The sequence below is a fragment of the Micropterus salmoides genome, unplaced genomic scaffold, assembly GCF_014851395.1.
Source record: "Micropterus salmoides isolate LMB-PRFRI ecotype aquatic unplaced genomic scaffold, ASM1485139v1 Ms_hic_scaffold_13, whole genome shotgun sequence".
Taxonomy (NCBI): Eukaryota; Metazoa; Chordata; class Actinopteri; order Centrarchiformes; family Centrarchidae; genus Micropterus; species Micropterus salmoides.
This window is the reverse complement of record NW_024040374.1, coordinates 2,722,331-2,749,066: the sequence shown is the minus strand read 5'-3', so window position 1 is coordinate 2,749,066 and position 26,736 is coordinate 2,722,331. Positions and strand designations below refer to the sequence as shown.

The 26,736-nt window shown below is 42.9% G+C and overlaps 2 protein-coding genes across 2 annotated transcripts; one reads left to right on the top strand and one right to left on the bottom strand.

Moving 5' to 3' along the window:
• The first annotated feature begins 2,984 nt into the window (after nt 1-2,984).
• Nucleotides 2,985-5,773, top strand: igfbp1a (insulin-like growth factor binding protein 1a). The gene is given in 5 exon segments (XM_038715059.1): nt 2,985-3,552; nt 3,715-3,884; nt 4,185-4,313; nt 4,625-4,732; nt 4,734-5,773. Coding segments are annotated over 5 exon segments (807 nt in total). The 5' UTR covers nt 2,985-3,170; the 3' UTR covers nt 4,752-5,773.
• Nucleotides 5,774-6,354: 581 nt separating this feature from the next.
• On the bottom strand, nt 6,355-26,624 carry LOC119900263 (insulin-like growth factor-binding protein 3). Its single transcript, XM_038715058.1, has 4 exons — nt 26,159-26,624; nt 22,543-22,793; nt 20,484-20,603; nt 6,355-9,918 (listed from the first exon to the last, which is right to left on the bottom strand). Exons 1-4 carry the CDS (start codon nt 26,508-26,510, stop codon nt 9,793-9,795), a joined length of 849 nt encoding a protein of 282 aa, XP_038570986.1. The 5' UTR covers nt 26,511-26,624; the 3' UTR covers nt 6,355-9,792.
• Between the last annotated feature and the right edge of the window lie 112 nt (nt 26,625-26,736).

The window sequence follows — 26,736 nt, the reverse complement described above, 5'->3', positions numbered from 1 at the left end:
GCATTAAAGGACTTCCTGTTCAGTGAGAGTGAGAAAAAACAAACATTTGGACATCCTTTAGGACACGCTGTATGGGGCTGTACACATCACATGTTTTATTAATAGAATTAACTAAATGCAACTTCTTTCCTCTTCAACTCCCGGACCTCATTGTTCTGCTTGTAGGTCAGCCATGACAAAGTTGTTGAACTTTGTTCAGACCTACAAAACTTTATTCTAAATTGTAACAGGGATCAATAATCCATCAGTCTGAATCTTTTGGGTAAATGTAAATTTAACACAAACTATTTCTATTTTATGGAATGGTACAGTCATTAAATTGTGTGGTCAGTTTGAATATTTCACACAGTTTAAACACAGTTTTAACTTTATATAGCTTAAGTATGGGATGAGAGGATTTTTACATCCTTAAAGCTACTTAAAGGGAAATAAGAGCGGGAAATTGATATAAATAAGTAAAAAACAGTTTGGGAACCCGATATCACCTCCAAATTGAATGACAGGTCTTTCTTAACACATACCAACACTAGACAACAATGTAACATCCCAAATGTTATTACTGCTTTCTATATAAGTGGTTTTAGGTTTTCTGTAAACCAGAAAGGTTTGTAAACTGACTCATATGTTCAATTATGATCAGTCTCCCTCTCCAAATCTAACATCCTATCTGTAATTGAAAATTACAGAATAACCCTTTAAGCATTTAATGACTGCTCATGACCAGGGGTGGAAAAATAATATATTCTTGACGTACAAGCAGTTTTACCACAATGTTAAAATACTCCATCACAGGTCAAAGACCTGCATTAAAAATTTTACTTAAAAGTACACACGGATTATTAGAAATTAACGCTTAATTTATAATTAGTACTCATTATGCAGATTAGCCCCATACAGAGTGCAATGGTGCAAAGTAACTACAGTAAGTACATTTATTCAAGTATTTTGCTACAAGTTTAAGATACTTTACTTGATTATGTCCATTTTATTTATTTCACTTAATCTCCACAACATTTATGAGGGAAGCAATGCACTTTTCCCTCCTCTACATTTATCTGACAGCTAGCCTATTTGCTGCGTAAGATTTTGCAAACTAAATTTATGATACACATTTACATTTACATTTATTAATTTAGCTGATGCTTTTATCCAAAGCGACTTACAGCTGCTATATATGTCAGAGGTCGCACGCCTCTGGAGCAAGCAGGGGTTAAGTGTCTTGCTCAGGGACACAATGGTGGGTGTGTCACAGTGGGGGATTGAACCCTGGTCTCTCACACCAAAGGCAGGCATCTTTAAAATATGATGCAATGATGCAGATTCAACTGCCCAACAGTGTAAAAGCAGTTGTACCAACAGCAAAACGTACTTAAAATAATTGTGCAGAATGACTCCTTTTAGAGTGTGACATTAGTCTACTAAATATACCATTTTACCTGATTATTATTATATATGCATTAACATGTAAGCAACATTTTAATGTTGAGTCAAGTGCTCATTATAACTATAGTCTATAGTCTGTTGGGTAGTCAAATCTACAATCAATGCTCATATTTTGTAAACTGAGCGGATCTTTTGAATGAAAATCCTAATCTACAAAGTAGCCTTCTATTAACTGCAGCTGTCAGGTAGATGTGAAGGTCAGTGGTGATACTGAAGTATAATATAGCAGAAATGGGAAACTCAAGTTAAAATTGTACCTAAATTGTGCTTGAGTAAATGGAACCTACACTCTCCACCACTGTTAGTAACCTGCACAGCATGGACTATTGGTGTGTAATTGAACTGAATTCACCTTTACAGCAGATGAAGATGTCAGCATAAGGGGGGGGGGGGTCTACAAAACTCTCTCATGCCACATCAGATTACACTGTAAGCTTTATTTAGCCTGGAGCTTTGAGGAATACAAATCTGGGCATCACATGAGAATTACTGTTAACACTAGTTGACAGATGATGCAATCTTATAAGCAATTGCATGGAGCCGATCACACAATGAAACCCACTGCACCAGAAAAAGTGATATGAGTAGGTAATTCATTATTTAATTAATATGAAAGTAGATAAGTGGGGGGATGAAAAGACATTTTCAAAATTGGGGAACATTTTGCCCGTATGGGGTCAGCAGTGCCAGGACACCAAATGCCATGAAGCAAGCCGTGAAAACGTGCATGTCGTCTAGGCATGGGATCATCAAAGCCCCCAGAGAGTGGCGAGGCGAGATACGTGTCTGTGATCATGTCCGCGCAGCCCCCATCCAAAGCTGTGGTCTATTATTGTCCCAGGAAACGGGTAATTACAACTGGACATCTCCTGGACTGAGCCCAAAGCCGGCTTCAGTGCTCGCGCGAGGGACAGAGAGGGATCACATACCACACAGTCCAGAGCCCTAGACTCCATGGCAAATACATGCGACCGTCATTTGCGCAGCTATTTCTCGAAGTTGGATTTATTACCCCTCTGCAGTGGGCTCTCAGCGTGGGCGTGCGTAATTTGCGCTCATTATTCGTTTCCCCCAAAGTTGTGTAAGAAGTTCGGAGAGGACAATTAGGCGGCTACCGGAAAATCTTAATGAATAGACAACTCTGCTTCTAAAGAGAGGACCTCATTTGTGTCAGAACGAAACACAAGGAACTGTTGATTCAGTCAGCTCCACATTGAGGCTGTGTAAACTTCTCATTTCAAGTTATGAAAACAAAGACAAAGAATCAAACTTGGAGCATATGTGTTGTTATTGCAATCTGCCGGTGTGGGGTAAAGTAGTTTAGTGTAGCACACGGGTGAGAAAAAGGGGGTCCTTGATTGCAACATCAAACACTTGTGTCGTCACTCGTCAGCGATACGTGCAAGCACTGCCTGTTCCAAAATAAATATTGACGTGAATGTTGTATTCAAATGAGCTGCCTGGCCGGACACAGGCGGGCCAATCAGAGCCCATCGTATCATCACACCTTCTTTTCAGAAATCATTCATAACGCCGATGCGTCAAACACTCAGAGAGGACCCAGCTATAAATACGGCTGCGCGCAACGCACAGTTAGACATTTTCCCAAAATCAAACGAAAGATAGCCTACAACTGAGCAAGAACCGTGAGAATCCGGCTTTTTCCTTTGATTATTCTCTCTAGCTTGCTTTACATTTTATATTCTATATTTAGTATCCAGCTCACTATGTTGACCATGGGTGGATTATATTTGAAGCACGTCGTGGTGGCAGCGGTGTGCTCCGTGCTGTCCACAGGGACGCTGGGGTCCCCAGTGGTGGGGCAAGAGCCGATCCGATGCGCCGCGTGTACTCCGGAGAAGCTGAGTCAGTGTCCAGCGGTGGCATCCGAATGCGCTGAAGTGTTGCGGGAGCCCGGCTGTGGATGCTGCCTCGCCTGCGCCCTGACGGCCGGGGAGCTGTGCGGGATCTACACAGCGCCATGCGGCTCCGGACTGAGGTGCACCCCGAGACCTGGCGACCCCCGGCCGCTGCACTCCCTCACCCGGGGACAAGCAGTGTGCACGGCGAGCACTGAGCCCGAGACGACCCCCGAGCCCCAGGCACAAGGTAGGCCTATAACCTCCACATTTAGACATCTGTGTTTTAGGCTACCACATCCAGCAAATCATCACCATTACATTTCCAAAACACTTGACTAGTCTATTCTGAAGTAATTTACAGTTACATTCAGTCAGTCCCGCTTCATATTCATTCAATTCCCTTCTCCAGATCAGGGAGAGCCAGAGGCTGAGATGGAGAACTCAGCCATCGTCTCGGACCCCGGCTCCAGCCATTACCTCCCCGGGCACAGTAAGCCCTACGACCCGAGGGCGCCCGCCGACGCTCAGGAGAGTATGAAAGCCAAACTCATCGCCATCCGCAAGAAACTGGTTGAACAGGTAAGACCCCTAACCCTGTGTGGATTCTGTGAAATCATATGTGTGCAATATGTTACTAAAAGTTTTGGTGAGGTTTGGGGAAAGGACTAGTCCACCACAAGGGGGAGCTCGTGTGCTGTTTGACAAAATGTTGGAGGGGGAAATAGGGAATGGGGATGCTTGTTATTACAAGTTTTATATGCAGTTTGATGTCAGCCCACGTGCTTGCTGATAATAAAGCAGTGTCGATTATTATTTCTCTGTGTTGGCACTGTGCAAATACAGAACTCAGTTAACATTTTCCCTCACTCCTCTCTACAGGGGCCCTGTCATGTTGAGCTGCAGAGAGCCTTGGATAAGATTGCCAAATCCCAGCAGAAATTGGGAGACAAATTAACCAGATTCTACCTCCCTAACTGTGACAAACACGGGCTTTATAAACCCAAACAGGTTCGTATCTTCAGTAAAATCTGCCCTCAGTGTGTATTTGGCTTTTTGGGGATGGCTTCATATGACTCCACTCAGCATAAAAGAATCTCACCAAATTGTGTGTGAGAGCATGTAGCCAAGATTATGTCAACCACAGCTTTCAAATGATTGTGTGCGGGTTAATGGGTGTTGCAGGCAGGGGTTTGTTCAGTTTGCACCTCAGAGTGTGTTTTTTGTTTCAGTGTAATGTCACTCAGTTAGTGTTGCATGACTGTGTGTATCACATATGGAATGAAATGCAGTTGATTAAAAGGGTTTCTGTTTCTCTGCAGTGTGAATCCTCTCTGGACGGACAGAGGGGTCGATGCTGGTGTGTGAATTCCTGGAATGGCAAGAAGATTTTAGGTTCGACCGACCTGCCTGCAGATGCCGAGTGCCCTTAAAGAGATCAACCACTGATGCCGATCTGACAACAAACGAATAAGAAGAAGCAAGCCACTGATTTTTCCTTTTTGATAGCTGTTTATTTATTGATCTTGTCCATGGTGGTGTTTAATTCAGGTACACTGTCTTTACGGGACTGTGGGTCCCAAACACCCAGAAACCCTCCCTCCCTCCCTCCTCTTCAAACACCCGTCCCAAAGAGAAAAAAATCTATTTTTGTTTTTCTGTAAAGGAGATTTTAATATTTGTGCATTTACTTCTATTCTTCAGCCTTATTTATTTCCATTGTATTTCAATGTATTTGTTTTTCGTAATTATTCTATGAGTATTTATATCTTTTTTTGCCTTATTATTATATTATTATTTTTATGGGTGTATAAAGTGTATTTATGTATCTTGGCCCTGAGTAACTCCACTGCTGAGTTGAGCTCTCTCTCACCATGTCTAGAGTTTGGTTTATGACAAACCAAGCAAGAACAAAAGCACTGAGTGACCAAATGTTATTTAGAAGTATTTCTAAATGTTGTTTTTATAAATCATTTTCACATTGTTGCCATTGTTACATCCTTTTTGTTTTGTTATTGTCTTTTTTTTTCTGATGTGACACATGATCAGCTCTTGTCAGTAAATGCAAAACTCTCAGTCGGGAATCCTTAAACAGTCTCAGAAAACATTTCCCATGGATCCATGGGGTTGCAGATAGCATGACAGGTGGTGCCTCCCTGCACCACCTCTCAGACGGGTATATCTACATTAACCTACCTCCAATATTTATGTGTCTGCTGTCAGTTGTGTTGATGCATTTGTCAAAAAAAGACTTGCTGTTTTACTTTATATGTTGCTGTTCTCTCTGACCAAGAACACATGACCACAAAGAGCGAGTCCCTGGCTGTGCTCTATCTACATGCTGCTGTTGGAGAGAGAATTATTGTTTATGTGAGTATATTCCAAAGTGACTAACTGCTCACTCGTGTGTATGTACACTTTTGTAATTGAGATGTAAAAAGGTGATATATTTAATAAAAACATTAACCTCAGCTATGCGCTCCTGGCCTCTCTTTCACCTCAGGCAGGTTTATTTTGTGCACAAACATCCATAGGCAGCAGAACACAAGAATCATAACAATTTCATCACTTGATTATGAAAGTCTGTGTATAGATACACTCCTGGACCACATTTTCTATATTTGGTGTGTTTGTGAGCAGTGTTATCATGGTGATCTAAAGTGGAGGTCCTTGTCTAACTTTAGACAGTTCGCGGGGACATGCAGCTCTGCGCTGCCTTTTGACCCGCTCTCTGTTTGCCTTGGTTGGGCGCAGGAATTCGCCTCAACCTCTCGTGCCCACTGACCAGCCTGCCTGGCACCACCAGATTTATTTTTATTCTTTACAAATTGAACCTTTGCTTTATCCTTATTGACACATTCCAAGACTGAGGGGAGCCTGATTGCATTCAAGGACTTCAACTTGAGCAAATTTGTGTCCTGATTGCCTGATGACATCAAGCAGAGCAGATGATCGGCTTATTAGCTGCTGATGACAACATAAGCCGGTTCCTTCCCAAAGATATAAAAACTAAGTGATGGAAGATACAATAACAAACACCAGAGACAATATCTTAAAATGTGTTCATTTTTATTTTAAAAAAAGACATTAAATACAAATTATATTTTGAATCAAAATCGTTTCCTTTCTCAGAGAAAATAATAGCTGTGTGATTTTTTAGTTTAGTATCATGAAAAGCTTGAGTCAAAAAACTCGAAACAAAATACATTTACCCGTGAACAGAGAGATTCTTAATGTGACCAGCAGGGAAAAATAACAATAAAAAAATCAAAAGTGACGTTACAGAAGTGTGACCCTGGCTCTGCACTAACAGACTGAGGAAGGATGGCTGGGTGTGCATGGAGAGAAGTGACTTACTAAGAGGTGTGAGGTTCACTTGCCTTAAGAAGCAGTGAAATAAGATGACCAGAGACCTGAGTGACTGACTGACACAGATTTTGCCCCAGGCTGAAACTCGCCTGCTGGGCACGGAGCTTAAAAATGACACTGCTGAGCAACAGAAGGAAAAGTTCCATTACAAAATAAAACATTCATTAGTGATTATATTCCCCAAAATACACTGAATCATATAGACTTTGCTGTGCAATCGGTGAGTCACTTAATTGTTCATAAGAAAACCTAGTTTGGATCAGCTTATAATTCTTTCTTAGATAAATAATTTTCATTTTTAAGTACTGTACATGATGTCTAGTCAGACACATAGCTGGCCAGGAAATAATAATAATAATAATATATAAAAAGACACACTTACAAATATTAGGGAGGGAATAGCTTAAACATATTTTATGTATGTTCCTCCCCTCACATCAAGTCTTTGAATAGATGGGATATAGCACCAACAGGCTGGTTGTAAGCTGCTGCTGTCTATTAAAGGAAGTGTACAGCCGATTTCATGCTACCAAGCTACTGGGCAAGCATTCTTTGTCGGCGCTCTCTCCACTTTTCAAGTCTTTACACAGGATGTGGGAGAGCATCGGGCCGGAAGCTCCTCTGGGAGGACCCTGCCTCCTCCCTCAGACCCCCTACCACTTGTGTGAATGCATATTTGGTGCTGTGTCCACCTTGTGGAGATTTGTTGGCATACCATCATACAAGCATTTTTCAAAGAAACAAAAACAACAACAACAAAAAAGAAAATAGTTGCATTGAATGGAAAATTTCTGAGGGGTGTTCGCTAAGTTCTCTGTCAGAAGGTCCTGGTGTAGTTTCGTTTTTTTTTTCTTTCTTTTTCTTCTCCTCTCTAGGTTATTATTGTTTTCTTACAGTATCACACTGTTTCATCTGACATTACCTCGAAGGAAAGGTATGCAGATTCAGATAGGTCCAATTGTCTTTAACTGCATGCAATGACGAGTAGCGGCGCAGCTAAAGTGCTTTAAGTGCTTGTGCTTGGGCTTGAAGCATAGGGGCAGCTGGCACCTGTGGAAGAGCGGGCCGGTCACACCGGGCTCGCCCCGTACAAACAAGCCTACACCAGGTTGCACCACTGACAGGAAGAGGACTGGAGGAGGGCAGGGTGCTGAAATGGGGCTCGGGTTTGTGGGTCGGAGACAGGGACGGGATGAGGCACACAGACAAGGACACATTTTTAGACATGGGGTGAAGACATGTAGGGTTGGAGGAGCTCAGCACCAGAGCTGCATGATGGACATGGGACAAAGAAGGGTTGAGGACATAGGAGAGCAGTTTACATATAGAAAGCCAATGAGGTTATTTTTTAGCCACTCTGTATGATGACTACAATGCCAGTCTGTGTCTCTTTACATCGTGCAGGTTTTATCACTTTATTGATTACTAAAGTCCAAAAGTGCTCGAAAAATGAAATCTTAACGTTCCAATATAGTAAAATTGCTTTTGGAATTTCTATGCGGGACAAAAAGGTTGAATATCTTACAGAATGGCATTCAGATCCACTGGCACACATGTGCAGGAGCATAGAGGTGCGCTCACAAACGCGACTGCAACAGCGTTTATACATACCAGCAGGCAATATAAAACTACATTAATAGACATTAAAACATCAAATGGCAGGGAAAAAGAGACAAATAATGACCTCATCAGCTTTCCACAGTTACAGCCATATTGGAACAGGGACATGAATGTGGACAGGGACAGGAGGTGGTGGGAAAGAGACTAGAAGACAGACTAATCTCACTAGAGTGCAGGGCGGCCAGCATGTGAGCACCTTAAAATAATACTTTAAAAATTTGTAACTTGCTCTTTCATCGAGAACAGCAGCTGTAGTTAGCTTGGATTCACAGCAGTTACCGTGGACTCCATTGGCAACCCATAATCCCAAAAAAGCATCAAAATGTCCATGGAAACTTCTCAAACCACTGCTGCAGCATAGTCCACCTCTCCACCATCCATTTGGTATGTTCCATACCAATACACAACTTCTCTTTGTTGCCCTTCAAATCTATTGTAGTTGCTGTGATTTCAGGCTAACTAAAGCTGCTGTCCTCCACAAAGGTGTAAGCTGCAAATTATTCAGAGCTGCATTTAAAGCCTGCAGGGGACGAGTTTTTGATATTCAAAAGGTAGATTTTCTGTTAAGTATTCCTTTAATCGAGGAGTACAGAGGGTGAAGGTGAGGGGAGGCATGGAAATGTCTGTTTTTAAGGCACGGTAACTGCACGGTTTTCTTCTATTCCCTTCCCAGTTGCAGGGCGAGGGACAAGTCCGAGGCAGCAAGGAGGGCCCCTGGTGGCCATCATGCTGGATAAGAAGTCAAAGCCCTGCCATCCCATAAACCTTCACTTCAAAATGGACCCTGAGCCAGAGAGCGTTTTATCTGCATTGTTTAATGGAGCAGGTGCTGGGGATGGGCAGTCTGACATCGCTAAACTGAGCTTAGTGACATACAGTATTTACACAAATAAACACTTTTGGGAAAGTGCACACTCATACGGCATCTTGCACAGACATGCAGCTGTGCACACGTATATTATGCAGGTGCTCACACTAAGACAAACACACACTCGCGATTACACACTCACATACAGACAGACACACACAATAGAGACGGCGGTGGTATGGGTTTTTTTTCGGGTCACAGTCACAAACAAGTCCTCTGTAGTGAGTGGAAAAGTCCCTCCTTCCTCTCTCTCTAAAAGAATAGTGCAGATGGTAGGATTCTCTCTTTCTTCAACTTTTCTCCCAGCTTTCAGCTTAATTATTTTTATTTAAAAGAAAGCATAGAGGCTCCCTAAGCACAGGACAGATAGCTGTGATGGACAGGAGGCTTGGCTGGTTGCAGAGGCTGTGCTCCACCCCTTTCGCCCTCCCCCTTGTTCTCGCCCTAACTCTCCGACAGAAATGGGACCTGAAATCAAAGGTCCAGAGTCCCTTCAAATGTTTGATTAAAACTACATGCAAGAGCAAAGTCGGCTCTCTTTCTTTGTCTGTCTTTCTCTCTCCCCTCACCCCTCTTGTTCTCTGTCCTCCTCTCTCCGTCCTCTCTCCGTCCACTCGTCGTCCCTTCGTCCTCTCACTTGCTCTCATGGTTAGAACACAGCGTCTCGCCCCGCTCCTTGCCGTCGTAGCCGGGCAGAGGCTGCCCGTATTTGTCCACGCACCAGCAGTAGCCCCGCCTCTTGCCTTTGGATGGACGGCACTGCAAAGAGAGGTGAAGGGAAAAAAATGAATATGCTGCTTGTTTGCTTTTAGTAAACACTATGCGAAGACTAAATGTGTGCAGCCTTCAACAAGAGGCATTGTATGGACAAACATCACTCATCACTGACTTCCATCAGAGACACTCTGAGAAACAAATAAGCTTTTCCAAGGTAAGGACTTACCCTGACACAGCTTTATCCACACCACCTTTAACATGCGCTATCTCTCTGTTGGCTTTCAGATTTTGAATGTTTGTCAGCAGAACCCTTATGAGACAAACATGTCATCGATCACCGAGAGGAATGCCCTGCTGTCTGGAACTGTCAAGTTTTTATGTGCATCATTATGTGTTTATCGGAATTAAATGCTGAAGATGATGCAGCTGTTGGCCTTGTGAAAGGCAATAATAAATGTATCAGGATCAGAGCGGGAGAGTCTCGCTCAGACATCCACGTGCAACCAGCATGCTGTCGAGTTTGTCCCATCTATGAGGTGTATGGGAATTTGTTTATCAGGCTCATGTGCTCCTGACCAGTGGGGGTAAATTATGAAAAAGTTGATTATTTTCAATAGAGATGGGCAGGAATGAGGAATGCACTGAGCGAGTGAGAGTGAAGGAGTGTGAAGGTAAACATGGAGTTGCTAAAATATTTGCCAAGGCCAGTTGGAGGGCTGCAAGGAAACCAGCGCTGCTATTCTGGGAAGCTGGCAGACACTCAAAATCATCTGGAGCTGATTATGGCCTGCGTGTGCACAAGTGTGCGTGCATACTGTATGTGCACATAAACACACATCAGCAAACATGTAGGCACACACAAACAAGAGGTGTATGTACCGCACATATACATACCCCTGACCTGCTTACACATATGTGCTCTCTCTCTCACACACACACACACACACACACACGCAGTAATATCAGATGTCCCACGGGGGGCCAGGCTTTGTAGAGTGGCAACTTTATGAGCTCCATTGGGGTACACATGACAGAGCGGCGAGGTGACCAGCCTGTCTTGCTGGCAGTGAAGTCTGAAAGTAGTGGACTGTACAGTATATACAGTGTGTGTATATAGTACACAGTACATATATTTGACATAGTATTGCATTTTTAGCCCATTTACTAGTGTTGAAGTACCGACTGGTCTTAAGCCTACTTTTTGATGGTCTCAGTCTCGTCTCAGACTCGACCACATTTGTACTCGGTCTTGTCTCGGTCATGAACATAGAGGACTCGGGATTTCAGACCAGTCAAGACCACAACTTTGGAAATATCAATAAATTGCTTTTGCATTGTCTGATTATTTTTGTTAACATACAAACTTTGACTGGATGTAAAACGTGTTGCTTTAAATGCAACCAATAACCCTAATTAAAAATGTGTTTTTACCTTTAGCGGCTGTCACCCCTCCCAGCCCCCCTTCACACGCACTCGAAGAACGAGAATGAGGGCGACAGGAGAAGATGTGGCTGTCTGTGAGCAGGAGGATATGTTAGCAAAATCTCCGTAATAACATTTAGCTATCTAAAGAATGAATCTGTAAAACAGCATCCAGAAGAAAACACAGCAGTCAGTAAATTCTGCAGTGCAACCTTAGGGAGACAGCTGGGACCATCTTATTAACTTTTACTTCCACTTAGAAAGAAACCAAAAAGAAAGGTATGCTATGTGTAAGTGACGTTAGCAGAGATAGCAAGCTTACATATGTATACTGTATGTTTCAGGGCACAAATTTCAGTTGCTTGCTATGGTTGCTTGTCAGAGTTTTGCCACCAAGCCAGGTGCACAAGCTACCTAATTTAGTTAACATATTGAGGGAACTAGTTTGTTAGAGTCTGAGGACAGGACATGTGGTGACAACTTGTTCCTAAGTTACATTTTTGCTTGTGATAAACAATGATAAGACAGGCCACATACAGCTATGTAACTAATGTGTAAGTCAAGTTACATCACCTTTAGCTGCAGCTGCATACCATATTATACAATGATTTGACATTTATTGTGTTAATTATCGATATCGAATGTTGACATTTTTTATCGTGATAACATTTTTGGCCATATCGCCCAGCTCTAATGTTAAGTGGATGGTAAACATGGAAAAGGAGTTACTGATTACAGCTCTGTAGTGTATGTGGGTGTTTTAATGAGAATGTGGATCTTTCAGATCAATTTGAGAAGTACCTATGATCTCATTCCACATTTTATTGTGTGTCAGGTAATGTGGGGAACTGGTCTTGGTCTCGACTTGGTCTCAGTCGCTAAAAGTCTTGGTCTTGTCTCGGTCTCGATAAACTCTGGTCTTGGTCTTGACTTGGTCTCGGTTTGGGAGGTATTGACTACAACACTACCATTTACTACAAACCACTTTACATCACAGCTAATGATTCCCGCAGTGTCCACAGTGATTTCTGACTGAATTACATAATTGTGATGAGTTAATGCATTGCAGACTTCATTTTCATATCCTACAGAAATGAAGAGAAAACAATAGGAAAAGAAAGATACACAACAAAATCTTACTGACTGCCTCTTTAAAAAGCTACTGCAGCCCTTTATCACTTGTTGGAATCTGAGGTCCTCAGATCAGGGTTAGTTAGTTCTTTCTCGCTCCGGGCTCAAGACAAAAGGAGGTTGTGCTTTTGAGGCTGTAGCTCCTTCACTTTGGAACTCTCTTCCACTGGACTTAAGATCTGTGCACACTTTGAAAGCCTTTAAGATGCAGCCCATTTATGTAGACTTGATTTTTTTTTGTCAGGTGTGGATGCAAACATCCTCAAATTAAAGCACAAAAGCAGCACTTTAATTTTATTTTGTTTCATTTAAATTCCATCAATCAACCAGGAGTGCAGAGCGAAAACAAAACTCTCCTAATACTTACGCACTGCATTGTAGGCAGTTGTGCAGCGACACAGAGGCAGACAGACAGGCTCTAGAGTGTGACCAGGTGTCTGTTTCCGGCGTACTCAACATCAACGTGCAGCCTGAGTGCATGATCAAAGGCAGCTTTATAGAGACAGAGGCCCATTAAAATACCAACAACTACTGCAGCAGTCTGGGGGTAAGTACGCAGCCCAACACACCCCGTTCTCACACACTAACATCATCGAGGGATTCTTTTCAGTGAACTCAAACTCAGTTTTCCTCCTAACTACCTACCTCTCTTCCTTCTCCTCCTCCTCCTCTTCTCGTACTCTGTTTTCTGTCTGTCTCTCTCCTCTCCTCCCTCCATTCCCCCTCACAGTGCCATCGCCTGAGTCTGCGGTCAGCTTCTATTTTAGCCCTGACCGAGTGGACCAGACTGCGGAGAGGAGCTTAACATTGTGTTCCTCTGCTTTGGTTAATGATGATTGAGTCCTGTATGTGCCTTGTGTGTGTGTGTGTGTGTGTGTGTGTGTGTGTGTGTGTGTTTGTGTCTGTGTATGGGAAGCCAAACGAGAGGCGGAAAGTAGAGGAAGAGCAAAATGTGCATGTGTGCATTCCCCTGTTGCTTGGCTACCTTTGAATTTCCGTTCAGTCTCTTTCATCTGTGAACTATTAGCAGTCATCTCAAGCAATCCTTTCTTTACTGCTTCAATCCACACACACACACACACACACACTGTGGGCAGAAGATAGCCTAGCCAAACGTCCACTGAAGACTGGATGTCACTTCACAACTACCTGAGACTTTGTTGTTAACTTAATTTTTGCACTGGTTTCCTTTTAAAAACCCACACAAATCCATGTTGCTTAAAGAAACATAAAACATTTTTGTATTATATGTACTTCTTTTTAATGAATTCACTTGTCAATAAATCGCTTCTCAGCATGCGCCAACTACAGCGATGACAACACCGTAGGTAACGAAATGCAGTCCACTAACACCACAAAGCGACCCGCTCCCAGCACAACACAGACTCCACCACAAACTCCAACATAAAGTCCACGTAGGGATAAAAAACAATGATAAAGTTTTATGTGCTGAAGCCAATCAGACCAAATGAGCAGATGCTAACGTTATCCGGTGCAAATTGTAACGTTATGGCTTTTCACATTACTTCACCAGCTAACGCGATCCATATTACTATCCTGTGTACCGCCGGTATTATGTCAGTGTTGATTTTAGCCTGCAAGACAGGTGTAAAGGTAAAAAGCTTATGTGGAGTGATTTATTTTTACTAGCCTAAAGTCATGCAGGCAGGAGCAGCCAGCTCTTGTTACGTCCGCACGGATATACCACTGTTTGCTTCGTAAAGTTCAATTTAGAATTTATTGTGGTTTTACTGATACTCAGGCACATAGCTTCTCCACCAGGCGCTAGTAACTTACGTAACCAGTATAATAATAAACAACAGTGCATAATAACGGCGTAGGACAACACCACAGTGAAAGACCCATTCACAAACGTTACAGTAACATTACTTACTGCGGTCTAACTGTTATAAAGTGTGGCAACAATCTAATTTATAATATTCAGTCCAGCTCACTAACCGTTTCGTTATCATCCAGTATATTTCGCTGTGCTCACATTGCTGAGCCTCTAGATAAAAATCTCCCGTGTGTGTCGGATAATGCTTCGCTTATTAGTTTGATCAGCGTAAACGCGCACACGGTTGTAATCTAAAAAAACGCACCACTGAAAACTACATATAGCCTCTTTAACCACTCACTTTGCAGACGTTTGTCGCATCCTTTGTTTCATGACAGTTAGCCTACAGTACAATGGATTCTAATTTCAGAGTGGAAAAAAAAGAATATGGAAACGTTTCAAACCATGCAGAATATTCCACTTCTCCTTTGTCTATTTCTTTGTTCAGTCCCAAACATTCATAGTTTTATGCGATTGTTTATTTCTAGCAGCTAGCTGTTTACTGTTTTGAAACTAAACAGCTAACCATGCTAGTTACAAACAGAAGATGTTAACAAATGGAAATTCTTTTTTTGTTTTTTTTTTCATAAACAAACAATGTAAATATACAGTTTTGATAAGGATCTCTTAAATTGGCTTTTTCCAAGATATCTAGAAAGTGGATATCTAAATGAAAATAATAAGGCTCTGTTGGAAACACAAGCATACAAATGGACAGAGAAGAAGAAGAAGAAGAAGAAGAAGAAGAATTATGCAGCAGAATTATGCAGCAGTCGTTTTTAAAGTTTCTATGAACATTTTGATACTTTTTTGTGATGAAACTGGGTTGCTTTTACTGCTGCATCCATCTTGAATGCAAGATGATTATATTTGCTGTCCTCTATGAAGAAGGAAACTACAAACTCTTCAGGGCACCTTTCAAGCACAGTGAGGTGAGTAGTTGATACTCAAAGCATAGTTTTTACAAGGTGCTCATTAATCCTAGCACCCTGAACTACAGAGTCTGAACATCAGCTCAGAGGTCAGCTCAGACCTTGTGCCCCATACTTTCAGCCTAACAGCTCCAGCACTGGACCAGCATGGTCTACGCTGCCACTAAAAAAGCACATTTTATCCATTCCGCACATTCATAATGCTACCTTTATGGGGTGTGTATGCGTATGAATGCATCCTCTTGTGATACAGGTCTTTATAGCTAATAGCAGCGCCGCTGGGCTTCACGGACATTAAAAAGAGCCTGGTGTGACCACAGGATAAACACAAGCTGATAAAATGCAATGTGTGTGTGTGTGTGTTTGTGTGTGTGTGTGTGTGTGTGTAGGGGCGCACATATAATTTTGTGTAAAAGAGGGTGCATCTGTGTGTGTTCGCAAGTGCATTGGGAGTAGCTGCGGGATATTGCTTTTTGTAAAAAATAGTTCAATGAGAGTCCCGGTGAATTCAACTCCAGAATAATTTATTTGTAGAAGAATGGAGCCACACAAACTTTAAAATAGGAGCCTACATAATCAATAATGACTAGATGTGATGAAAGACTTTTCGGAAAGAGAGAAAGCGTGACATGAGTAGAAGACGAGGACACTCTTTAAAACGGGGCATGTTTAGTCGATTCTCTATTAACAGAAATTTAGGGAATGAGGCAGGGTAACACATAGAGACATACAACCGTTCATGCAAACATTCACACTTCCATGCAGTTTAGAGCTGTCTGTTAAACTAACCTGCATGCCTTTGGACTGTGGGAGAAAACCCCTGCACCGGGGGAACATGCAAACTCCACACAGAAGGGGCCAAGCCAGCCGATGAGTTCAAACCCAGAACGTCTTCCTGTGAGGCAACTGCACTAACCACTGAACCATCAATTTGGGATCCACTAACTTGTGACGAGCATTGTTTTTGACATTTTAGAGACGATTGGGCAACATGTCCAAAACGATGCACATATGTGCCTCCTTTTTAATACTACACTGGTTGTCTGCATACATGGACGTGGTCGCACGGGTTTGTCGTCACACAGAACAGTATGAACTCTTGTGGACATTGAAGTCCTTGCACAGTTGCTGTTAAGATATTATACACTGATGCAAAAAGAAAAAAGGGTTTGTAGAAAAAAGTTGTATATATGGATAAGTTTTTTTGTTTTCAACACCAAAACTCAAGTACTGGTATTGAAGAATATTACTCTACCCGACATATTATGTAAAAGCCATGGCAAAAAAATTCCTCCATATCCCCCAGTGAGAGGGAAGGCGAGGTGGATTAGAAATCCAGGGAGGGAACAGAACGAGGGAGAGAGACAGAGTGAAAATAGCTGTCTGGGTCCCCCGAAGGTTGGCCAGTTATTATAAAGCCATTGTGGTCGGTGTGTACGTTTGCACAGATCCTTCTGAGTCACGCTCAATAAGTCAGCCCTTATGGTCCTGGCACTGTCAGGCCCCAGGATGGGAGGAGGGATAAGGGTGCACAGGCACCTGGCTCACATCCTTAACCCACTACCTCTTCCTCCTCCTCTTCCTCTCAACACACACACACACACACAACTCTGAAAGAGTACACAGAGACAGAGACACTGTCCTCCCCTTCACAACCCTCTGCGGGGTGATTCCTGGCCAAACAAGGAAGGAAAAGCCAGGTGGGCGGAAGGGCAGGATGGACAGAATGATGGAGCGGGCAGGCAGAACAAAAGACGGGTGAATGACTGTAGGCAGGGCATAATGGGGGTAATGATGGGTGGGTGAAATGATGAATAAGAGAGAGACAGTGTCTGAAAGTAACATTGAGAGGGAGAGGGAAAATGAGAGTGAGGGTGAGACTTTGAGGGGTGTAATGAGAGGGTCAGTGTTGGGCATGCATGGCCTGAACTGGGATACTGGGCCAATTCATATAACTGCTGCTAAAAATAGGTTTCTCTGTAGCAGAGGAAGGGCTTGCACTGCTCAAACCTCTCCTACAGTGCTGGGGCACTCACATTACTAGCAACATATACAGTGAAAAGCACACACGCTTGTGACTTACCGCATGATAGTTCACACATATTGTACACTTATATCTAATTATAAATATCTTATGTCTTATTGAAAGTTGGTACTTTTGTCCTTCATGGCAGCAATCGGGTTGAATTCATGTAGATTAGAACAGTGACAAGTATTCGGAGTGGAAACGTGTCTGACAATATCTGTAACTTTCCAAAACCAACAATCAGAAAGCGATTGACCTGGTGGGTGGAGGTGAGAAAGCTTTTCGCCCCACCTTTGACTATGGCTGTTCTGAATAGCTATAAACATTTTTCTTCAGATGTGGTCAGACGACACATAGTTAGTTTTGAGCTCACCCCAGTCTTTATCCAATTGCTTCACAATCCATTTGTTTGCTCATTTCAAATAGTCATTGCTCCCCCAATATATGGCTGAATTAAGGCCTCTTCACACAGGAAGCGATTTACGCACCTCGTAATTGAAGGAGGCACGGGCATTGCGACAGGCGTAGCGACAAGTGGGCGTGTTCCCGTGAAACTGTCTCGGTCGTGCTCGTCTCACGCACACGCCTGCCGCCCGCTGCCAGAGTTGAATTGACTTTTTGTTTTGCGACACACAGCTCAAATCAATGGAGGCGAGACTGATTCCTCGCTGTTTGTGAGTTTCCAGAAATCTATCACTGTTTACTAAATATTTATTACGACATCAGCAGGAGGGAATTCGCATGGCAGAGCATCCCCACAAAACTGAATGTATCAGGTAAAGTTATGTATAATTTTAAGTTAAATAGGCTGCAGCTGTTTAGTGCACAGAAGCCGTTGCCATGGTTACTATGCACAGAGCGCCTGCCGTTTACTCGCGGAGCGCTTGTCTCTGTGTCTGTTCACATGAGAAGCGCAGAGCAACCCCGCAGGGCCGAGCGACTATGCAGGCGGAGTGTCACTTCCCGTGTGAAAAGACCTTTAAAGCTTGCACAGTTAGCAGCTTAATGACCGAAGCCAACATTCAGTCGTCACAAGTGCCAAGAGTTTCAAATGACAGTAGTGTATGCAGCCTTATTTTGGTAGAAAAACTGGTGTTTGCAACAATACTGAGCATAGTATGTGGAGTGGATAGTGAGGAAGCACAACATTCCCCATCGGAATCCATTTTAACTGACATGAATCTAATCTGACCACAGCTGTTGTTCCTTATTAGCCCTTTTCTAGGAACTCAGGACCTTTTTCTGCATATCGACCAGATTAACCTGTTTCCAATCTTCGTCTCTGCCTGCCATAAGTCCGTGCTCCGCAGTTAGTACTTTCTGGTGGCCCCTTAACTATCAGTGTAGCTCTGCACTGGTCTCCCTGATTAAATACAAGCCTCAAAGCAGAGTAAAACTTCTCTACTGTGTTCATTCTTGCCTTTCTGGCATTTGTAACCTCCCTTTCATTTGCACGTTTGCTTAATTGAAACATAATCATATTTCTGCATCACAGAGTAGAATACAAAGAACAATCCATTGCATGCAAAATTAACAACACAAACAAACCCGTCACTTCTTTTTAATCTGTGATTGGTCTGCTTTGCCTTCACGGTTCTTCAGAAGTTGTTGTAAACTAAACACAAATATGTTAGAGGAACTTTTGGTCTCCTTTTCCACTGCATGTCTCACACAATGACTCTATGCTGTTGTTTCTTTTTGTGTGAAAACCGTTACCATTATCGGTCTAATTTGCCTAATCCTCACAGTGAAAACACAAACAAAAATCCACAAATGGGACTTAAATATAGTTCTTTTTTAAATTCCTGTTGATCCTTCATTCCAAGAACTACTTGGTGTAAAAGCTGTGTTAGTTCCCAATTTAATTCCTGGTTCTATTTGGTGGAAAAAGTCCCTATGAAAGATGAAACTACCAGCTTTTATCAGCCACCTTTCAACAGTTGGTGCCAACTTGAGATTGAGATTTATCACTTTAGGATGCTGAGGCAATTTATGTATCATGTGTTTGGTTATGCCCCTTTTATCCTCTGCTCTGTCCTTCACTCCTCCACCCCTCACCCCTTCCCATCCACCTCCTTTCCCCTTATTCCTTTCTTTTCACGGTATTGTCACCCTTGACGGTTCACGCGGTCTCCTCTTCGCTGTGTTTCCGGTCATAAATCTCTGAAACACACCGTGAAGGCACATCCCCTTGGATGGATATAAAACAACACCCTGCACCCCACCGGCTCTCTGAGAAAAGGGCGACAAGGGCTGGCACACTGCTGCACAAACACAGAGACACACACACAAGAAATGACAATTTCTTGGTAGTTATGTGTTGATGAAATCCAGGAAAAGACCAAGGATGAGTCTGATTTTAATAAAAGTAACAATGAAACCGCACTTTGGAGACTGGGAAAGAGTGAGGTAAGAATCTGAGGGGATGATTTTATTCTGTGTGTGTCTGTTATGGCTCGAGTTGGTCTCTGACTCATGGTGCTTGTGGGGGGGGGGTTTGGTGACTCATGCGTTTCTCAGAATGAGCTCTAGTTCAGTGAAATCCCTCCGATAAGGTTCCCAACCCCAGGAAATCGGGTGGTGGCTCAACAAAGCCCCACCACTCCTCCCCTCCATCCGCCACCATCCCCATATAACCCCTCCTCCCACTCAGGTCAGCACCCACCAAAGTACTCCAACGAGTTTCCTCTTTTTTTCCCCCTTCTTACAAATGAGCAGGTCATGGGTGGCCCGAGTCTGCTGTACCACGGACAAGAAAAACTAGACCAGTGACAGCCTGCTTGTTTTTTTTTTACCTCACCAACAGCACCCCACACCTACACACCCTCACCAAAACTACCGCCGTCAAACAAGCGCCATACATACAATCCCCTGCTGCCACATCTACCGTGCCACACACACTCGCAGACCACATTCTTACATCCCTACCCCCCACACTCTCCCACATCACACACCCACAAACACACCTGACCGACTTCATTTCCTGTGAGGCATGAGTCAGACGGCTGCAGTGCATTTACCGGGGTAATACATGGTTATTAGCCATTCTGATAATATAGTGTTGATGTGGCTGTCAAGGCAACCTGAGCTGCAAAAAAAGGGGGATTGTGAATGCGTGGGTGGGTGGGATGAGTCTGTGAGGATTCTTTGGAAGTGTTCAGGCATGCGGCGGGTCTATTTGCATATAAACAGGTGTGTGTATGTGTGTGTGTGAGAGAGAGAGAAAAATAGAGATGAAACAGCAGGGAGAGCCACTCACCTGTTTTTTCTTGTAGAAGCCCTTTCTGTCACAGTTGGGTATGCGGAAGCCTCTTGGGTTGAGCACGTTGTTGATTTTAAGACTGCTCAGGATGCTCTCCATCTCCCGTCGACACGGCCCCTAGCGACACGGCAAGCACACCCCGACACCAATATTACACACTCATCCTTACACAATCACAGACATGAAGAACATTAAAAGTATTCACGCAATTATAGAAGTTTACGGAGAGCATCAGAGTCAATAAAAATGTACCTCCTGACCCGAATGTTCCATTAACTTTCCCTCTAAGTAGTTTTACTAATTTTCTCATACTGTATGTTCACATATTTTTGGTATCTGCTTGTTAAGATCCTTTAAGCTATATTTAAGATATACTAAACCAAGGATGGCCATCATTTTCATGGCTGCAAAATCACATAAAATCAACATAAAATAATCTTAATGTATTTTTTTTTCAAAGGTTTATGCCAGTTTTGGAAACTTTAAGATTTTAACTAAAAAGTGTAAACAGTGCTTGTCTGAACGACACCAAGCTGCAGAGATGATCCCACTGTTAGGGCCAGATTGAAGAGGTAAAGTTCAAAATTAGATGTCAGCTTTCTGGAAAAAGTGGTACTATCTCTTGCAAAATGTTTAATAGAACATAATCAAACATTATGTTGTTTAAATGATAGTAGACAACTAAACTTTTCTGATGCATGAGGCTGCACAAGTACACCACCTACCCAGGTGGACAATGATATGTTTCTTGCCAACTGTATAGGCCAGTGTGGCCTTCAATGTGCCATTGAGAGCCAGTAGCCTGTAGGGATACATACCAACAAATGACTTCACCAGCTGATTTCCCAAATGAGTTCTCCCTCTTAGGATTGCTAATCAGTGGGTGGAGTCTTAGGTTGAAATAAAGAAACCTGCAGACTGATTCGCCCTGGTGGCCTGGGAGTTCATGTACAGCCAGGGGCCTTTGTTTGTATGCATTTCTTTGTTGCGTGTAACTCCCCATCTCTCTCTCTCCCCTGAATAAATGCATAGAATCCCTAAAGAACGTTTTTAAAATTACAGACTGCTGTCTCTCCATGTCATAAAGCAATGAAGACAGTTTACTCTCTTCTGGTTTACTTGGAACCCAATGAACTGTCAAACAGTGCAATTCATGGATTTGCATGACACAAGTAAAGGTAGCTGCGTCTTTGAAAGGCCAATACTTAGGGTAACAAACCATTTGAGCACCTGGCTTACAGTTTTCAATCACTCACCTTGCATTCACCAGTTATGTGTGGTTCATAATGAACATGACACACTCTGTGAAAGGCCCTATTAATTCATTTCAAATTTGAATTTGTCCAAAGGTAAATATTGTGTACAAAATACAAGGTAGCTTATGTTAGAGAGCTAACGAGCCGTCTGCTTTCAGCCTCTTGATGACAGACTCTTCCCCCCTGTAATTTTTATGATTTCAGTTTTTGAATACCCAACTTCATCCATCCATCTTTAAATTTTAAGGACAAAATACAACGTAAACAGAGCTAACTAACGTTAGTTAGCTAGCAAAAACCCAGGTAAGCTAATCAAATATTAGCTGCTCAATGACAAACTTGTTTTTCACCTTGTGTGTAATGCTCATGATTTCTGTTTTCAAGAAGCTAACACTCTCAAGTTCAGATTCAGATGTTTGTGGTATGGTAATGGTAAATATTGTTAACAAAATACAAAGTAGCTCGAGGATTAACTAGCTAGAAAAATACCTAGCAAGCTAACAGTTCAGCTGCTTAATTCAAAAACATTTTTAAAATGTAGTTTACAGGGTACAAGACAGAAAGCAAGTCATTTTTATATTTTATTTTATTTATTTGTAAAGGACAATGGACAATATTAAACAGAAATGTTATTTGATGTATCGTACCAAAGTTAGCTTAAAGCTAATTTTCATCTACATCCATAGTGGGGTCACAGTGAACAACTGTGTTTATAAACCTCTGCCATTACTGTTTTTCCTCCAAATAGCAACACTATTACATTTTTAATAGCAATTTTATTGCCTCTGGGTGTGACTTACATACTCAGTCTCCCTCTTGTTCTCCAAGGAGAAGTTATGCATGTCCATATTGGCTCCTCCTGACACCGATTCCACCTTGTAACTCTGAGTCTTCCTGTTCTGATCTTTCTGGATCAGTTTGTTGTGCAGCGGAGGTCTCGTGTCCATCGACCCATGACTGTGCCCGCCCTTCACAGTCACCACACCAGGTAACACCGTCATCGTTGCTGTCACGTTGGAAGAAGGCTCTTCTAACCGATTACCAGCGTTCTCTGTATGGGTAAAGTTAAGTCACCGGTTTTCAAATGTTTCATACTTTCAGAACGATGCTGAAGTTCATACAATCCGTAGCTTCAGATTTAAAGGCTAAGATGAAAGATAAATGATAACATTTTGTGGCTTGTATCCTTTTTCCCCCACCACTGACAGGTGTGACTGTTATATAGGCTTTTGTAAAAGCCTCAAGGCTGTTTAAGACCCACTTAGAGATTTGTAAAACCTTCATTTTGGTTCTTAAAACATAAAAGGGTGACTCCACTTTCTCTGCATTGAGACTAGTGGTTTGACAAGTGTAAGTATGGTGGTTTTTAAATTAGACCGGGTCTTATGTGGTCATGATGCAAGAAAAGCATCTAAATCTACCCCTATTTCGCAAATCCTAAATTGGATTTTTAACAGCCTTATGGCTTTTATAACGATATCTTACGATAACCCTTTTTTACAACTCTATGTGGTGCAAAAACTGAATCAGCTCCTAAAAATAAAAATCTAAATTTATTTTTTTCTCAATTTTCCCCATAAAATCCGAAGCTATGAATTGGTAGCTGACTTCAGCTTCATAGAGTTTTTGTTGTTTACATTTCTTAAAACAAAGGATGATACATGAATTCTCTTAATCCAACAATTCTTGACTGTCTAAGAGAGGCCTGTTTAAAATAAAGTGTTAAAAAATAGTTAGCTCATTGCCTTGTGGACTGTTTGGCGACAGAGATGAAGCCAAGTAATAAACAGAAACATGACGTTTTCATATCCACAAATTTCCACAGCATGCAGACTGAGAGATACCGCCACAGAGAGGAACTGAGTGTAAACAAGACTTTTTAAGGACGCTGTGAAGAAGAAAAAATTTGTTTGTGAGCATGTGTGTGTTAAGATGTGTAGGATGGGGAATAAGGGTTAGGGACTAAAAGAGGAGAAGGTTAGGGCAGTAAGAGGTAAAGTGGGAGATGAGGGGGCAGATATATTAATAGCCCATGGTGCTGGCAAAGATTCCTGTCAAATCGTTAAAGACAGAGCGGGGACCATCGGACTGAGAGGAAGAGAGGAGGGGTCTCAAAACACTGCTCCCTAATATAGGAGAGGACCAAACAACCCGTCATGTGCCACTCGGTTGGCCACACCACCACAAGGCCACAGTCGGAGGAACTAAGCTGAGCTGAGCTTGGAAACGTCCCGAAGAGGCAGAGGGACGATGGGAACACACATGCAGTGGCTCACACACACCCAAACACAGTTTTAAACCGTTAACTCAAAGCAGATTTTGTGTTTGAGAGCTGTGGTGAGGGCGGTTGACGGGCATGTAGGGGTGTAGCTCATGTGGGCAGGCAGGCTGGCAGCCCACCCTTTCTCCGTGACCATCTGATCAATTAGTGACGTGGTGGGGCTCCACAGTCTCCCAGGCTCTCCAGAATAACAACATGGATGTCAACAACAGCATCAACTGGAACAAGACAGAGTCAGAAGGCAACAGATGCTCTTTAACTTGATACAGCCTGCACATGGTTTTTCTGAACTCAGCAACAATGCCCATAAATGTCCATAACCAAGTACAAAAATATTGAGCCCTTTATAAGATTCCTGCAAGCATTAATTTTTATTGTCAATATAAACATTTATATAACCTTTCTAGGAAGTCTGGGGCGTTTTAGATAAACACATTACGCAATTTGTTTGTATATTGGCACAGGGGTAAACAGCACAAACTGTGGTGAGGAGAGCTTGTTAATGTCTGGGAGGAGAGACTGCTCTGGAGCTGGGGACTGATGGCGGTGGAAACCACTGGGCTGCACTTACACACTCTTACCAACAGGGGTGCTTGGGATCATTTTCCACCTTTTTTTCTCCATCTCCAGTAATGGAGATACTTCAAATCAGCATGCATTGACACTTGTCTCGCTGCTTGTATTTGTTGTGTTCTGATTTACAAGCCTGAGAAGAGATATACGATGGGTCTCTTTGCTCCACGTTGAAAATAATGTTATGTATCTTAAATTAGAGGCTGCAAATAGTAATATACAGATATGAAATGACAGAGAAAGAGTGGAAGAGAAATAAAGAAAGAAATATACAGGATAAGTGATGGGAAGTGAAAAAGTAAGACAAGTAAAACAGTTTGGTCAAGTTGATGACAGTCTGTGAGTGTGTGTGTGCAAACTGATGGATGCACAAGCATGTGTGAGTGTTTAGCCTATGTCTGACAATATGACTGCTGAGTGCTTGCGCACCATACATTACTGTGGCCAAACCAAATAACCAGGAAGAAGAAAACACACACTGAGGCTCCTGGAGGCCTGACGTCAGCAGTGCCAAAACACACAGCAGTGTGTATTCACATGGAGGTGGCATGTGTGCCACTTCACCAGTGTGAGCAGCCTGCATCCATTCACACAAAACGACATGCAGATATCAGTATGAGCAGAGATACTAGCATGTGATGAGGAAATATGCAGTTTGGGCTGGGTGTGTGTTGGTTGCTTATAGGGATCTCAGAAATGACACACACACACTCACACACACACTCCTTTGACACACACCCAGGATGCTTTGGCCCACATCCTGGACCAGAAAGCAGCAGCACATATTTTCATGCTGTGTACAAAAATCCATGAGCTTTACTTGAAGGAAAATAAGGACATTACAGAAAACAAGGACGTGGTCTGCGCTCAGCCTCTGTATACTTACAGTATGTATATGGCATTCCTTAACTATTGGTTTGAGGGAGCCAGGCTGTGTGTGTGTGTGTGTGTGTGTGTGTGTATGTGTGTGTGTGTGTGTGTGTGTGTGTGTGTGTGTGTGTGTTAGGGAGAAAGAGAGAAGGGGCTGTATTGTCCATTTCTTAAAACAAACAATCTATAAACCACCAACAACTATCTTTTTCTTAAATTCAATTTTGCATTTTACGCATGATGGTCCAAAAGCTGTGCGCATATGGAAAAAGTACCCGCCTGGTGGAACGATTAATTGCTACGTAAACCTCCATCCCATAGCTGGTGTTATCCTCTCAAACTTTTAGGAGGATTTGTTTAACGCGAACACATCACTGTGAAATGTTGACCTCTCCTCTTCAACCCTACAGCTAGGAATGTTGATTTACATTGTGGAAGGCTGAAAAACAGCCCAGATGATAACTTACATTTTGAGTAAGTTTCTTTGAGCCTTTTCTCATCCTCTATTGATACAACGCACTTAATCGGTGTTACCATGAGCAGGAAACTCCCCAGACCTGGTAAGCCAAGGGCAACAACTCATAGGGGGGCGGGGGGGGGGCGCCTGTCAAAGCCACCAAATAACAACACACAAAAAAGCTACAACGTAACAACAAACCACGAAAAGCACAAATAAAGACACCGCTCCTTACCCTGTGTTTGCCCCGGTTTGAGAATGATGTTCTGTTTTTTGGAGCACACTCCCCGTCCCTCCAGCAGAGCTTGAAGTGGTCGACTCTCCCCCGGCTGGTGCTGGCAGGTCAAGCCGGAGCCACATCGCCCCGTGTACACTCCACACGGCTGTCCTTCACCGAGGGCGCACGTCATGCAGCAGCCGCAGCCGGGCTCCCTCACCTGTTCCGCGCAGTCCTTCGGCAGCGGCTTGCACAGCATGAGCGCCCCGGTGTCGCACGGCTCGCATCGGACCACCGGCCCCACGGTGCCGGCGAGCCGGGCGAACGCAGTCAGCGCAGCGGCGAGACAAAGCACACATAGACCGGGCATTCTGCCGATTAAGCTGGTCACAAAGGGACAGTATGTGAGTTGTCACGTAGGCTTAAGGGGACTCTCTGTGACACAGCGATCCAGCTAGCCTTCTCCATCTGTATTTTCTTTTACGCGAACTTCTCGTTTTATACAGGCGGAAAAAAGAGCCAACAAGTCACACCCTCCTATGAATAATGGAGAGCCACGATATGAGGAACTGCAACATGAAGTCGGAGGAGAGAAC